General features: G+C 41.1%; 1 protein-coding gene across 2 annotated transcripts; it reads right to left on the bottom strand.

Annotated features, from left to right (window-relative positions):
* Positions 1-3,013: 3,013 nt before the first annotated feature.
* LOC137299159 (arsenite methyltransferase-like) lies at positions 3,014-16,026 on the bottom strand. 2 transcript variants are annotated; one of them, XM_067831711.1, is made up of 10 exons: positions 15,884-16,026; positions 12,295-12,455; positions 11,508-11,658; positions 8,925-9,055; positions 8,068-8,137; positions 6,791-6,872; positions 5,644-5,772; positions 5,130-5,272; positions 4,391-4,501; positions 3,014-3,666 (listed from the first exon to the last, which is right to left on the bottom strand). In XM_067831711.1, the coding sequence occupies exons 2-10, from the start codon at positions 12,435-12,437 to the stop codon at positions 3,589-3,591; spliced, it is 1,038 nt and encodes a 345-aa protein (XP_067687812.1). In that variant the 5' UTR covers positions 12,438-12,455; positions 15,884-16,026; the 3' UTR covers positions 3,014-3,588. The 2 variants fall into 2 exon arrangements, with proteins under 2 accessions (XP_067687812.1, XP_067687813.1); XM_067831712.1 differs by lacking the exon at positions 15,884-16,026 and adding an exon at positions 13,916-14,057.

The raw sequence follows: 16,026 nt of genomic DNA, 5'->3' as shown, positions 1-16,026 counted from the left end.
CGCGACACGCGACACGCGACAGTGCGACAAACAGGCGAAATCTCCCGTTGTCGCACTATCGCGCTTTGGTTAATTTTTGCCTCATTTTTCTTGTTTTTGAGAGGGCGACAACGCGACAATGTCCCTTCTCGGATTCCATACTACGCAGTATTCAAAAGGCAAGCGCGGACTCCATACTGACAAATACAAGGCGAGACACTGCATACTCTCTCTCTCTCTCTCTCTGTGTCTCTCTCTCTGTGTCTCTCTCTCGCTCGCTCTCTCTCCCTCTCTCTCTCTCCCCCTCTCTCTCTCTTAAGAGGTATATATCTCACGGACTGAAAACAAGCTCATGCCTCACGCACTGTCAACACGTTCATGTCTCACGCACACAAAACAAGATCATTCAAAACGCAATGTAAAAAGCTCACCCCTCAAGCACTGTAAACATATTCATGTCCCACCCACTGTAAACAATGTATGTCTTACGTACATACTCCTTCATGATCTCCTTCACCTTTATCATTATATAAGCGCTTCAACCTGCTGCCAGTAACTGTCATGAAAAGAAACGTCCAATATGTACTGACACATAACCCACTTCAAACGCGTTCTTTGTACACAAGTTTATGTCTCTAGCACTGTAAACACGTCCATGACTCTAAACAAGTTTATGTCTCTAGCACTGTGAACACGTCCATGACTCTGACCCGTGAAGGTCTTTGGGTAGAATAGGCCTTCAGCAACCCATGCTTGCCATAAAAGGTGACTATGCTTGTCGTAAGAGGCGACTAACGGGATCGGGTGGTCAGACTAGCTGACTTGGTTGACACATGTCATCGGTTCCCCATTGCGCAGATCGATGCTCATGTTATTGATCACTGGATTGTCTTGTCCAGACTCGATTATTTACAGACCGTCGCCATATAGCTGGAATATTGCTAAGTGCGACGTAAAACTAAACTCACTCACTCACTCACGTCCATGACTCTAAACAAATTCATGTCTCTAACACTGTGAACACGTTCTCATGACTCTAAACAAGTTTATGTCTCTAGCACTATGAACACGTCCATGACTCTAAACAAGTTTATGTCTCTAGCACTGTGAACACGTCCATGACTCTAAACAAGTTTATGTCTCTAGCACTATCAACACGTCCATGACTCTAACAAGTTTATGTATCTAGCACTGTGAACACGTCCATGACTCTAAACAAGTTTATGTCTCTAACACTGTAAACACGTAGATTTCCCTGACACTTTCAACACCTTTACATCTCTCGCACTGTCAACACGATTATGTCTCTCGCATTGTAAACAAGTTCATGTCTCTGCACTGTAAACACGTTTAGATTTGTTATGAACTACCGGGAAACATTATCACTTTGTAACTGTATACGAGAACCATCAACTCTGGTACAGGTTCCAATCCAAGCAATAACACGCGCCAAAATACAGCATGGGCCCGACAACAAAGCAGCCGTCAGGAAACTGCATATTTCAAAATGGGAAAAACACAGTTTATGGTATGAATACCCATTCATGAGGACGCATACGGAGACAAAAAAAACCACCACGAATATACCAGGACCTACGCAAGTTCAACGAGACGACTGGTTTAGCCAATATGCGTCGCATAAAGCACGGCTCGAGGTTATGGTATCTTCCCATTATGACTACTCCCATTATGACTACTAATTAAAATACACATATAATGGACCTCCCTTGCACTTAATAATGTACGGTACCCGTATAGCTGATTATTCCCAGTTTGGAGATCACTCCTCTACAACCCAAACTAAGGTACTTTGAAAATTTAAAATACAGATATAGTGTCGACCTACTTCCCCGGTTGACGTTCAGTGTTAACTAACAGTTGTTAATGGCATAACGTTGTTTATTCTGCTAGCGTGCGTACATGTGTGGAACTGTCATCGTATCCCATGAGCCCCAACACCATCACCAGACGTACAGCCATCGGCGACAATGCATGTCTGATATACGAGCCTTTCGTAGAAAGGTCTTGACCCGTCACGACCGGAAAAGCAATGAACACAAACCATTTGTCGGTGGCAGCGACGTGACTGGTAAAGAGTACTCCTTACAGATAAAGGTCGGTTCAGCTGGTTCAGAAACGATGGCAGACACGGGATTTCAAGAAGTACGTACGATGGGCAAGGCGTCATGGCATGGGTGGTATTTGTTGCCAGAGAACAACACGATTGGTTATTATTCGAGGACATCTGAATGCCTGATACAAGGATGGCGTGTTGAGATCTTTTGTGTAGCCCTTTATTCGACAACAGCCAAGAGAAGTCTTTTTAGCAGCACGACACCGTAAGGCCAAAATTCGCGAAATCCCGCACAACGTTTGTCTTGACCATCGCGTTCCCAGACACGAAGCCCATATAACATCTCTGGGATCATCATGCTCGTCGGCAGAGACAGAGTGGACCACCAAACCGGCAGGAACTTGAACAGACTCCCTTGGACTTACGGAAAATTATTCCCAGTGGCGTCATCCGCTGATTGCTGATAGCAATGAGCAGAGGTGTGTTGTCTTTTATGATTGCTCAGGGTGGTCACACGCGCTACTGATGACCTGTCCCCTCGCTTGTCTCATTGTGTGACTCACTGTGCACTTTTGACTGGTTTGTGTATTATCATCATTTTGTATTTATGATTTATTTCACACGCGCTACTGATGTCCTGTCCCCTCGCCTGCCTCACTGTGTGACCCACTATGCACTTTTGACTGGTTTGTGTATTATCATCATTTTGTATTTATTATTTATTTCATTTTGACCCCTTGGCTCTTCCCAGTTCATCACAAAGATGTTTCCCGTGTGCAGTCTGTGGACGTCTAGACTGGAATGCGGTTCAAACTTGAGTCAGACCTTTAGAACTCACTCACTTAAATATTCCCGATCAGAGATGATGTCCAATAGCATATGTTGCTCAGAATCGTAACCGACGCTGGACACTGAACATTACGTCCATCATAAAGTCGACTGCTAAAGAAGACCAAGACACTTGTTTAATGTCAGTTTAATTGTAAAATATATGTTGCAGGTTACAAAACCATTAACGAAATGTTTCTTGATTGAGACATGCGCTCCATATACAAAGCACTAGGATTGCGGACACTTTACCACTGAACAAAATATAAGTATTTCTCATCTGCAACTAACAATGTTAGGTACTAATAGAGCAGAATTCCAGCCATGATTCCCACTGACTCGGCCCTTAAAATGATCTGGCGAAACATGATGTCCAGGCCCTAGACGTTGGTCAAAACTGACATGTGACTATCGAGTTTCAATAACTAATTTTTTATTGAGGACACAAGTTGTAAACAAAGTTTGGCGTTTGAATGAGAAAGTGAAAGTATTTCTTAATACAATCTCCGTTGTCCCAACGTAAGTATTTCGTAATACAATATCCGGTGTCCCAACGGCAACCATCCTGCGGGACCCGTGATCGTGGTCGTATTTTAGTATTCCATTACAAAAAGCTGGTTACTAGTGTTCTAAAGTTCCTTAGTAGCAGTGGCGAGTAACAACACTGACGTGTTTCTTCACTACATCGCACCATTGTAAGTAGCCTCTTACTCCACCGTGTAGATGTGGGGAAGACTCTTACCCCCGGTTTCTAACTGGTCCAAGTACATAAAGGGGTTCTGGCCCTGAAATAAGACATGTGTACCGATGTTACGAGTACTAGTTGCAGTTGTGCTGCTATAAAGAGGTCCACAAAGGTTGTTTGGTTTGATGTTTGGCATTGCACTCAGGAATATATAACGATGGTCTGTAAATGATCGAGTCTGGACCAGACAATTCAGTGATCAACAACATGAGCATCTGTCTACACAATTGGGACACGATGACATGTGTCAACCACGCCGGCAAGCCTGAGCACCGTTTAGTCGTCTTGTGCGACAAGCATGAGTTGCTAATGATCATTTCCCACACGGATCTTCACGGGTGGCAGATCTACAAAGGTATTTGGAGTGATTTTCGTTTACAGAGCGCGTTGATGTAAGCTCTGCATGTTTCACACGTTAGCAGCAGGGCTGATATTTCATCAGAAAAATTATCTGAACCCTTTTGTGTGATTAGAACCTAGACGCTTCTCCATTGCGACAAAAATTCCGAATATCGGAACGATACTGAGAGCAAATAATCTGAATGATTCTGGGATTCAAACCACCAATCAGATGTTCCAAAGGAAGAGAGATCTTCACACAAAGATGTGCTTCTGCAGTCACAAGGGAACGTGTGTGGCGAGTACAACAGAGCTACAACATTAAGCATTATTCTAAACCACCCGTGGAGGTGGGGTAGTGGTTAAAGCGTTCTCTCGTCACGCCGAAGGCCCGGGTCCGATTCCCAAGGTTCTGTTGAACTTACACGCTGAGTGTTGACCGGTCCGGGGGCGTCCGCCAGGTCGAAGAACGTACTGTAGCGAGTTCTGGCTAGAACTGTAGCAAGTTCACCGTCCACTGTAACTGTCTTCCCACACTGAAAGGGAAGGGTTTTTATGAGAATAATAACAATGGTCCATTCCTGATGCTATAAGTATGACACAAGAAGACAACAAAAGTATAATTCACGAGATAAAAGGCGGTAAAAGGCAGTAAATCTATATGCAACGAGTTTGAGGTTTGACAGTCTTATGTTAGAAACTAAGAAACTTTAAACACAACCTTTCGGCAAGACTGTTTGATAACATGAATCATTTAATTCAAGCCATCAAATACCCAGTTCACCATCTGCACGCCAGAGGTAAATGTTTGCGGATCATATGTATCGGTGGTCAACAATTCTTTTCACCACTACCATTATACTCCCTCGGAGATTCTTCAGCACCCCTGATACGCCATGATGCCACGAACGGGTTTGGGTGGTAAAATTCGCTCATTAGGTTTACTCATTTCGTGCGGAAATCGATTCATAGGAAATCAATGGCTGGCGTTTCTATCCCAGACTTTAAAAGTTCTAGGAGGAACATGGCTCACCTTAAAGGTCAAATTGACGTCCCACCTGAACATTTCATGCGGAGATCGATACTTATGACTTTATAATTAAGAAGGCAAAGTTCCAGCTAAAAAATGCTGAGGAAACATCAGCCAACCACCTCATAGCTCACCTTAAAGGTCAAATTGACGTCCCACCTGAACTCTGACTCATGACCTTTGATGTTGCCTTTGTATGTCACCGAAGCCGGCCCTCTGTTACTTTCGCTTCCCAAACGGTACATCCGGTTGCCCGCGCAGGCATACCTCCTTCCCGCTGAGCATTAACAAAACATCACTTGTTTACTCAGTTACTACTCGTGACCAGTGCTATATGGGGAAGCGGCGTATGTAATCTAACAGTAAGTAATGCCTCCTCCACAGTAAGGAGAAATTCTGAGAATTTATGTTAGGTTTCGCAACAAAACAATGATGACGCCGGGTATTCCTAAACGGTGAGCGGTACAACAGCAGACGAAACACTGTAATCTATGCTCTTTTCTGAAAGACGTGAGATATACATGGACACGGGGAAATCATCAGCTTGTTGCAAGAGCAGCATGATTGCCATGCGTGCAATAGCTAACCTTGAACACTTCATGCACAGGTTGACCAGTCTGTCAATAGTTATAGTATGTGGTTACTTACGCAACTTTGCCTTGTAAGCCTCACTGACATTGACAGGGCTGACACAAGTAAGGTAGGGAGTGGTGAATCCTGCTTTCTTGGCCGAGGCGAGCAATTCACCCGGACGCTGGGACCCAGTCAGACCCAAGTCTGTGGGATATATAGCATATCATAACACCTTAACATCCTGAAGCACCTCAGCGCGTTGGCTCGCGATATAACTAAAACAACATAGTTCACAGCAAACGTGAAGTGGATTGGTAAACAAGTAATAAGTTACGTTAATACCTCTCCTAATAACATATAATAACAATATCTACACAGCCAAGGTTCGTTACACAATGTAATAAGATAACGAAACTCCGGGCAAGTTATAAGTTGTAGGGAAAGGTGAAATGGAAGTAGCATAACGTTTAACACTAAAACACCAGCTGTTACATATTGACACACCTTGGTGGAACCAAATCGACAGCATTTCATGTCAGTTTCTAATTTTATTGCATTGGCATTTTCAAATAAATACATCTTACTTCAACATAAGTGAAATTTTCACATCGCTGTATGCCCAGGTAGTTCCATTCTTCATGGAGGGTAGGGGGCCAGGTATGTTATTAAAATTGCGGAGGTTGGACCATATATATATATGGTCCAACCTCCGCAATTTTAATAACATACCTGGCCCCCTACCATATATATGGTCCAACCTCCGCAATTTTAATAACATACCTGGCCCCCTACCCTCCATGAAGAATGTGTGTGTGTGTGTGTGTGTGTGCGCGCGCGCGTGTATGTGTCTGTAGATGTGTGTGTTTATACACTAGAACAAACCATCCACCAAGAACAGAACGCAGGACGCCAAATCCAACGTCTGATACAGTTGATGTGGTGGAGGGTCAGGTATGTTTGCGGAGGTTAAACCAGATATTGATATTCTGTTCCTTTCAATTTAATTTATGGAAAATACGATACCTTTGACCAACGCTAAGGATTCAGCACCCATTTTTCCACATCAAACTGTGGCACTCCCAGTCTCAAAGCTTATTTAGAATCATCAGAAGGTATGACCACACTTAATTTATCTGTATGGTGCCCTGTGGCACGCTTTGGAGAAAATGTGTTTTTCTCCCTGAAGATGATTAAATGAACATAACATATCATACAGTCTCACCCCAAGCTTTGAGGTCGCTTTGTATCTCCGGAGGTGGCGATGTCTCACCGTACACGTCGTTCAGGTAGAATTCGCCATCGGGCTGAAAGATTTACTTTTATTAACACGGGGAAATTGGACAGTTTCACCAATATTTTATAACGGTATGTGTTATTGAAAACTGGAAATTTACAGACCAACTGACCACGTTCCTCAGTGGTAAACCTGTCAAGAGCCAAAATGATAACAAGTATCGGACTTAATCCATGACCAGTATCTCTAAAGCTAAAAGAACCAAGGTGCAATGTATCTGTCCTTACGGCTGTTTGTAGTTCACGCTGGTGAAACAACGCGCGTGCCACGTATACCCTCGTGGCATACTCACGACTGGCCATCGATGCCTTGGTGCATCTAAAAGACATAATCTCAAGTTCACAATAACCTTATCGTAAGTTTTATCTGTAAACGCGATTATCGGCGATAGCTGGAATAAGTACATAATGCGGATGACAGTCATCTATTGTATTCATCTATTCAAATTTCATCTGTTGTATTAAGTTGTGAACACTATGCTGTTTTGTAACTGTGTACAATGTAGATTGTATGAACGCCCACTGGCTTGATGTGTAGAATATTTAACAATGTCATTACGTTGTATACTTTTGAATGTGTGTCGTGATCAGTGTAGTATGTATGACGAATCTACGTATGATGTTTGTGTTCTTTGAAAGCTGATTGATTACTATCGGATTATCATGTAAAATGATCCTGTGACTGCTGTTTATTTTACTCAGGTGTTGTGTTGTGTGTGGGTTGGTATAGTACACATCTTGCCAAGCGAGCCAATTCCACGAACTCGCGATTTAATACTTTCAATTTATAAATCAATTTTTTTCCTAATGCGGCCATTAAAATGTAATAAAAAGTCGAACCCTCATCCTTTCTTGACAAGAGGATGTTTGGCCGAAAACAAGACGCTATGGACTTAATCAAGTGTATTATAACGCAACAAAATTTTAGCGGACAGACGCTTTAAATAGTCAACTTCTAAAGTGTTGAAGGAAGTATGGCAATAGTGAATGTATATCAAAGTATGAGAATATGTAAGAGAGTTGTGACTTGATTTAAAACTAAGGGAAGGTTAGTTTAGGAAGTGAGATGGCTGTAGGCTGTTTGCCAAGGATTGGAAAAAGCACGGTCTTAAATTGATTTAAAAGATAGCGGGGGGAACGGACGTCAGTTGATTTTAAAGTACAAGAGTTAAGTCAGGTGGTGAGTTGAAACTCTATCTCTCTTACTTTCAATAACCTGAAGGCCTCGGCGAACGCGTTGACTTTGTTGGGTACCAAGCATAACACACCATTGGACCTGAAAGGAAATTTGAAGAGGAGTATCATATACAAAGAAGTTGCCTCAGTTGATCATTCCGAAAAGACACACATGCAATCATCGCATATAAAACAAACGAACTTGAAATGAATCTTCGTATCTCACACGTATATCGTATTTGTATTTCGACCACTCGTTTGTATAGGACATTATTTTCCAGAACACAGTAAATGAACGCAGTAAACTTGACAATGACAAGGCATTCCTAAACTAGCCCTATAGTTAAAGCTGAAGCAGACGTTGTCTGGTCTGTGCTATTTTCTATCGCTCCAGTCTTTAAGTTGTCAGTAAGTATTCATATGTGTTGCGCATACAGAGATGGGTGTTGAATATGAAAAATAATCAATTGAGATAATTGTAAACTGTATTTATTCCAGCTATATGTTGGCGGTCGAAGCTCATGCTTCTGGCTTGCTTCATGATTGTCTGGTCCAGACTCGATTATTTACAGGCCGCCGCCATAGAGCGGGTATATTCTCGCATTACGTCAACGCCCAGACATTCTCAACTCATGAACATGAAATAACGTATATACTTGTGACTAGTATTAACAATTCTGTAGTATTAACTGTCAGTCTGGTTTTGAATTTAGACTGTGAGTTAAACAACAAAACAATAAACATGCAAAAGCAGAGATCAGTGTTTCGGAATAGTTCAGAGTTATTTGACCTTCTGTGACAATCCTTTACAACACGTTCTGGAACTAGCGCTAATCCACACTAACAGGTGGGAATACCGCTGTCTAGTAAATGTTAGCTCCACTCACACAACGATGTCAAAACTCTGATCCGCCAAGTTCGAAATGTCCTCGGCGTTGCCTTCGAAGAACTCTGTGTTTTTCTTGTCGTATCCCCATTTGTCGCGGTGATAGTCCTCTCTGTTCTTACACTCGGTAATCTGAAAGAAGTAGTTTAGATTATATTTTGCTGTGCCAGAGGAACTTCCAGTGTGATTCAATGATCAGTCTCAACAGACTGGAACTAAACAGAAAGATATCCGTCTTACACGCATTTTGGCGGTTTTAAAGAATCAGATAAAACACAATTATATAAAACACTTTTTCGGACAGTCCTAAGTGTGTTTTTTTCGGGCTAGTTCCCGTTCTGACATGAGTTCAGCGGGTTAGTTAAGATGAGGAATAAGCACAAGATTGTGAGGAGACAAACAGACAGGTTTATTTTGTATATGTGGCCATGAGGCCAATAGTACAAAATTACATCTGGAATTAGATTTTTACATAGCGCATGGACATGGTTTTGCTAGACGGAGTAAAACATTATGGTTAGCATTTAGAAGATGAACATTTTTTTCTTTATTTGGGTTCATAATACAGATGCTTGATATGCGGTGGGTTCTTGCCGATGCATATAAAGGACATTTCCTTAACACATAGTACTCATCTTCTGGTACACTTTTACAATAACCACACATGGCTACACTATATGAAATTATTTTCAGGTTGGTGGAACCGCATCTGAATTTTGTTAAAGATCTGTGCAGATGTTGCGAAGAGACAACAATCAAAAACAATTCTGGAACAATATCAGATTAGAAGGCAGGGTACGTACAATGATTCTGAGTTCCTCATATCTTGTGTCCATTCTTGATAATACATGTCTTTACAACATTATACAAAAATACTTAAAAACAATTCGCAGTTTCGAACATTCTGGTATATACATACGTATACATAGCCAAAGCCATATTGAAATAACTTTGATCGTATTGTCCAGTTATCATCCGCATTGTCGTTTAAACGTTTCAACATATCATAAGAGCAATGTGAGTAACGATTGTCTGGTTGCCGAAGCAGACGTAACGAGAACGAAACGAGACTCATGACATATAGTTTACCCGTAAAGGGTATCTAGCACATTCAGCTGAATCGGTGTGCGATAACCAACGCTAAGAATGTTTATACAAAATTTTGAAGAGATTTCTTCTATGCCATGGCGCATAACAGTTCCCCGGATTTCTGCTCCTCATAATAACATAGGTTGGATTTAACAATCAAAGACTTTGAAAGATATATCCAACGGACTTTTATATCTGTACATGAATTTCTTAATAGGAAACAATTACACAAAGCATCACAAGCTTTTGTGAATACATTGCTACAAGACAACGTTAATCCCAGATTCTTATAATAGGAGACAGTTTCTAGTTTCCATTTGATTCTGCTATTCTATGATTTCTTTTAAAAATAACTATAACCTTTGTCTTATTTGTATTAACTGATAATACCCATTTCGTACAATATTGTCCTAAGGTATCAATCTATTTCTGTAGGTTCATAACGCTGTCTCCAAATATAGTGACCTCATCCGCAAACAGAAGAACTGACATTGAGTGCATTTACAGCCTCATCAATAAAAGCGCCTCTATACAACCTTGTCGTATTCCAGGTCTTGGGTCAATATTTCAGACATACTGTACTTAGTGCATCTAACACTGGCTTTTGTATGAGTATACACTGAATGTAAAACAGTGCCACTTTTACCATGTCGGCCATTGTTGAGAAGTATATATATTTAGAAACTTATTTCTGTCAACAGTATCGAAAGCTTTTTTGAGCTCAAAGAATATAAATATTTTTTTAAAGTTTTTTTCCTTATGTAGGTACTTGTGAATAATCGCGTTTAATACAAATGTTTGGTCAATAGGACTGTAGTCTTGTCTAAACCCTGCTTGAGACTCTGATATTACATCCTGTGTTGAGGCCCAAAGTTGTATACGTGTTTCTATAATACTTGTGAATACTTTGCTAATTACATCCAGTAGATCAATTTCCTTTATGTAACGGAGCGATAAGACCAAAGATCCAAGAATCTGGAAAATTACCAGTGTTGAGAATCTCGTTGAAAAGACGTTTACGGAAGGGTATTAATATCGAACAGGTTTCCTTAATGGCCTCCGTCGAAATACCATCAACCCTCCGAGATTTACCATTTTTCAGTTTCTTAACTGCGTTCAAAATTTCATCATTTCAGATCTCGTCACCCAAGATATCGTCACAATCTCTACATTGTTCACAACTAAAAACATCATGGTTTCCAATGAATGTTCGCACATGTCTATCAAACTGTGTGCAGTCTGTTTGCGGGTTGAAGAGGTTACTAAAGTGTTTCTACCAGTTACTTGGGGTGATGTTTGTAAGCTGGTAGTGTTACAATACTTCTTCATTGACTTTGGGAACTCTTTGCATGATTTACTTTTTGCTGCAGTTACAATTTCCCCTGCTGTTGTTTTCAAAAATAGTTTTTTTCTGTTTACATAGGCTCTACATTTCGACTGTGAGCATTGGTGTCAACATTTCCATGAAATAATCGCTCTGTCAAGTTGTACTTACCAGATTTGGGGTTATATCCATGCCAACAACACTTCCGGTTGGTCCAACTAACTTGCTGAGGATGAAAACGAGGCTGCCGGATCCACAGCCAATGTCAAGGATACGCTTTCCTTCAATGCCTTCGGGAATGATAAGCCCGGAACCGTAATACCTGATGATAAGTAGTCGTTCTTATTTACAGCCTTAAATGTATCGTCAGTCCCATCTTCTGTTACAACAGTGAGGTTTTATGCAGTTTAAACAGTACTTCAGGAATTCCATTAACCTAGTAACTAGATATGCCCAAGCGGCAACCATTAGTACTACAAGCCATCGTTAATTAGAGAAGATTCATTACGCTCATAAATAACTAGACCTGTCACTTGGTTTTTGTTGAATATATGAGGTAGGCATTACGAACGTGAAATATTGACCTCTGCTTTTATAATAATAATAATATTATTATTATTATTACTCCCCTCCAACAGACACCCCCTTGTTCATCCACTGGACAGAATGTGTGTACATCACGCATTTCATTTACCCGCGGACTCGGGATCATGTCATGTGTCATGTCAGGTATCAGATGTATTTCGTCCAGAAATCCTCAACTTTATTTCTATAATTGTATCAACACGGGAAAATTGGACAAAGTTTTACCAATATTTTATAACGGTATGTGTTATTGAAAACTGGAAATTTACAGACCAACTGACCACCCTCCTCAATGTTAAACCTGTCAATCCTCTGCTTCAAAGACAGTTTCAATCAGTAGTTAACCAGCTCAAGACGATATCATCTCACATACCTCCTCATCGTCTCTGGGTGAAGCTCAGACACGATCTTCTTGATGTCAGGTGTAAGGTCCCAGTCATTTACCTTGCAGATGAAGTCACATTTGATGGCAGTGGAGTTGTAGAAGTCTTTTACGTAGGCGTTGATCTCGGCCATCTTGTATAGCAGTGTGTCCTATAAAGAAGCGTCAGGCTGATTGAAAGATTACACTGTCGGAAGCAGCACTCAAGATGTAGACCCCCCAAAAGATCAAAACCCTCTTTCTAGTTTGTAAAAATGTTTATATTTCACAAGACATGTTTAACCTTACATGTCTATTATCTCACAAGACATGTTTATTCTTGCAAGTCTGTTTTATATTTTTCAGTTCAAGACTTTCAAACTTCGTGTAAAGGATAGAGGACGACATCCGTCTGATGGAACAACTGAAGAAAGTTGCCCTCGCTCTGAAAACATTTAGTTCAACTATAAGCGCTATACACAATACAAAATATGTTTAGAGGAGTTGTGTTAGTTTGTGTGAGACCTGCTGAAGTATTACGTGACGTCACACGTTTGTCTCACGAAAAGGAGATAGGCAAAGGAGCTAATGCGCGAAATCTGCAGCAGTCAAAGATGATGCAACACACAAAAACAGTAGTGATACATTTTTAGAAACTCGTTACATGTTACAAGTTGTGACAGCACAGCTCTGAAGACAGCTAAAACACAATCCACAGGTTGGATGAGGATGTTGTCACCCCAACAGTGTAGACAGAGAGAGGAAAGTTTGTTTTTTAATTGTTAAGAAAAGAATACATCCGGTGCAGCCATTTTGGATTGTAAGTGGAAGAGTGCCGACGAGTAGTGAGAATAGCCGGTGACAGCCAAAGTTTAACATGTACTGCCCAACGCAGAGGTCCACAGTGGTCAGTGAGCAGGCTGCCACGTGCACTAATTGTTTCAAGATGACATTGACTGAGTGAATGGTTTGGAACAGACATAATGAGACAGTCAGTGTTAATATTTCATAAAATAATTCTGTTAACAATAAAAATGAACACAAAATGAAGCATGGAGTGTAGTAAAGAACTGAAACTAATGATCTGGAACCCAAAGTTCGTGTGTGTTTGGAATCAATTTTCTGAGTAGGTCAGCCTGTCAGGAGGATCTAAAGTTCAAATGTGTGCTTGGAATTAATTTTCTGAATATGCCTGTCAGACCTAATCAGCAAATTAATTCCAAACACACACATGAACATAGGGTCTAACTCAGTGGTATTATCGACAGTTTAAAACGTTACTTCAGAATGAGGGTTGGGAAGAGCTCGATGAGTGCGACAGCATATCTCACCATCTGATATCAAGACAGGAAGTTGTTTGAAGAACATATTGTCACCCTAGGTAGTGGCTGCAAGCATGCCAGTTTTATAGTGCACAATAGAGTAGTTACTCGAAGTCAACCTTGCTTCACCCAGTTTGTCAGTTCTGTAATGCATTAGACAGAGCCATTACTCGAAGTCGACTTTGCATCATCTCCGTGACACTGGCAGTGAAGAAGGGTGGCCAACATTGGGTCTGTATGTAAATCTGACAGCCGATATATGATCCCCCTCAGTCGCAGATAAGAGTTGGGCGTCCAAGACCTATTCTTACCTGGATCTTCACGATGTAAGTTTCTCAGGGATTCGCACGAATATTGTACGAAAGGGGCCATGTATAACTTCAAAGCGTGAGATAGATGCAGGAGACAACATGGGAGTGTTGCATTACGCAGCAATTCTTGACACAACATCGCGATCATACAAACTCCCCCTGGTCCACCGGAACATTGTGAAATAAAAATACTTTGAGCATGAAATGACAGGGACCTGTAAACGTATCTGAAAGATATTTTCCTAATTGTAAGAAAGGTAATGTATCCATGATGACGCAGCTCTCACAAAGGCTTTTTTCAGCTATAACTGGATCCGATTTCAGATCTTTACGGCCTTTCTCGGCCTTGGACACAAATCCACAAGAGTAGACTCACATCTAGTCTCTAAAATAAACATATTCTACAGAAAAGGGCTTCGGAAGTGTTTAAACAAGATACATGTATAATAATTAGGAGCCAACGACTGTCTTTATTTGGACAAAATACATTAAACTAGACGTGTTGGTATTACAGACGTGCATGGAGTGTCTTGGTTATGCTTCCCGTGGTCTGTCGGTCAGATCACAGACAAACTCACATGTCTAAGGTGGGATCACAAGTATAACATGTGCTTCGTTGTGGAACAGAGTGTTGTTGTACGAAACAACCACAGCGATAAGACCACCTTAAGTCTATGTTAAGTTATGAGAGTTACGGTCACCTTAGCGCCAAGGTCGTTTGTACAACGGCTCCCAGGAGGGGATATGAAGTCTGATGGAAGCAACTGAAAAAAGGTGTCCTCGCTTTGAAGACATTTAGTTCAACGATAAGCGCAATAGAAATACACAATACAAAATTTATTTAGAGGAGTTTTGTTAGTTTGTGTGAGACCTGATCGTGAGGGGATGTGAAGTCCTAGAAATTCTCAGGAGTCAAGCTGCCAACCGCGGTCACCTACCCAAGGCCTCTCTGCGTCCCGTGTTCCTTCTCTTGAACCGATCTATAACCTGATCTCTATACCTGACCCAATCAGAAGACCACACATCCTTGCTAGTGATAGCGTGAATTATGATCTGTTTCAAGTGAGATTGGAATGGGTATATTGTGTGCTTTTTACTGGTTCGTATGAGAAAAACGCATCCATAGGTTGTAGTTATGCACACAAATGCAATCCTCCTTTATCTAATAAAAAACAGTGTCCTTGGTCTAGCGTCATGAATAATCATGAGTGACAGCACATTGTGCACATATTGTGAATCTGAGTACCTGGCTGCCGCACAGTGACGTCACGTTTTGCAGGTAGCACAGGCAGGAGTGTGATAACAAAAGAGACAGTCCTTGACCCTTTATTAAACCTGACAGCAGTAAACATTACTGAACAACACCTGACATTTATCCCTTGAGGCTTCATGCCAGGTTTAAGTGGAAGTAATGCCATTGCCTTAACGTCATCGACGGAAACTAATAAACAAGAGTCATATACGATAACAGATCCCAAGTATTTTTTTGTAATGTCAGCAGTTTACCTGTTTTGAATACATTAAGTGAAGTTCATTGCTACAAAAATAATACGTACACGTAATTACTGTCCACTGAAGAACATATATTATACATAAACACTGACACACATTTGCAAGGGTGTAGGTTACAAGTCTAAGCAACAAACCCCTCATTTCCATATCCTGAAATCTCTGAAAAATCAGTCTGGGGCATGCAAATGAACTATGGAATAATTCTCCAGTAGTAATCATGCTAAAACTTGAGGCCATCCAGCTTGACGAAAAGTACTCTTCACAAAAACGCTTTCAAATATTCTCCACCTGTCTACAATGAAAAGGCTTTACTAAGGCATTGTATGTTGTAACCACGGAGAAAAAAACTCCTGGGCAAGAAAAAAAACAACTCATGGAGTCCTTTAAGAACTGAAAAGCACATGCTTGAATATAGCTCAAAAGTGAAATGCAAACCCAAAAGGTTACATAACTTACGCGTCCAGCTCGAAGGAACCGTCTGTCCGGGCAGTGTATCTCGGAGACTGGACCTTTGAAACCCAGTTAAGCCACCTCCGCCACTCGCCACTACTCGTCCCACTAAGAAACAAACCAATCAGAATGCACGTAAAGGTTGAGGT

Source organism: Haliotis asinina, chromosome 10 (assembly GCF_037392515.1).
Source record: "Haliotis asinina isolate JCU_RB_2024 chromosome 10, JCU_Hal_asi_v2, whole genome shotgun sequence".
Taxonomy (NCBI): Eukaryota; Metazoa; Mollusca; class Gastropoda; order Lepetellida; family Haliotidae; genus Haliotis; species Haliotis asinina.
This window is presented reverse-complemented; position numbering and strand designations above follow the sequence as displayed.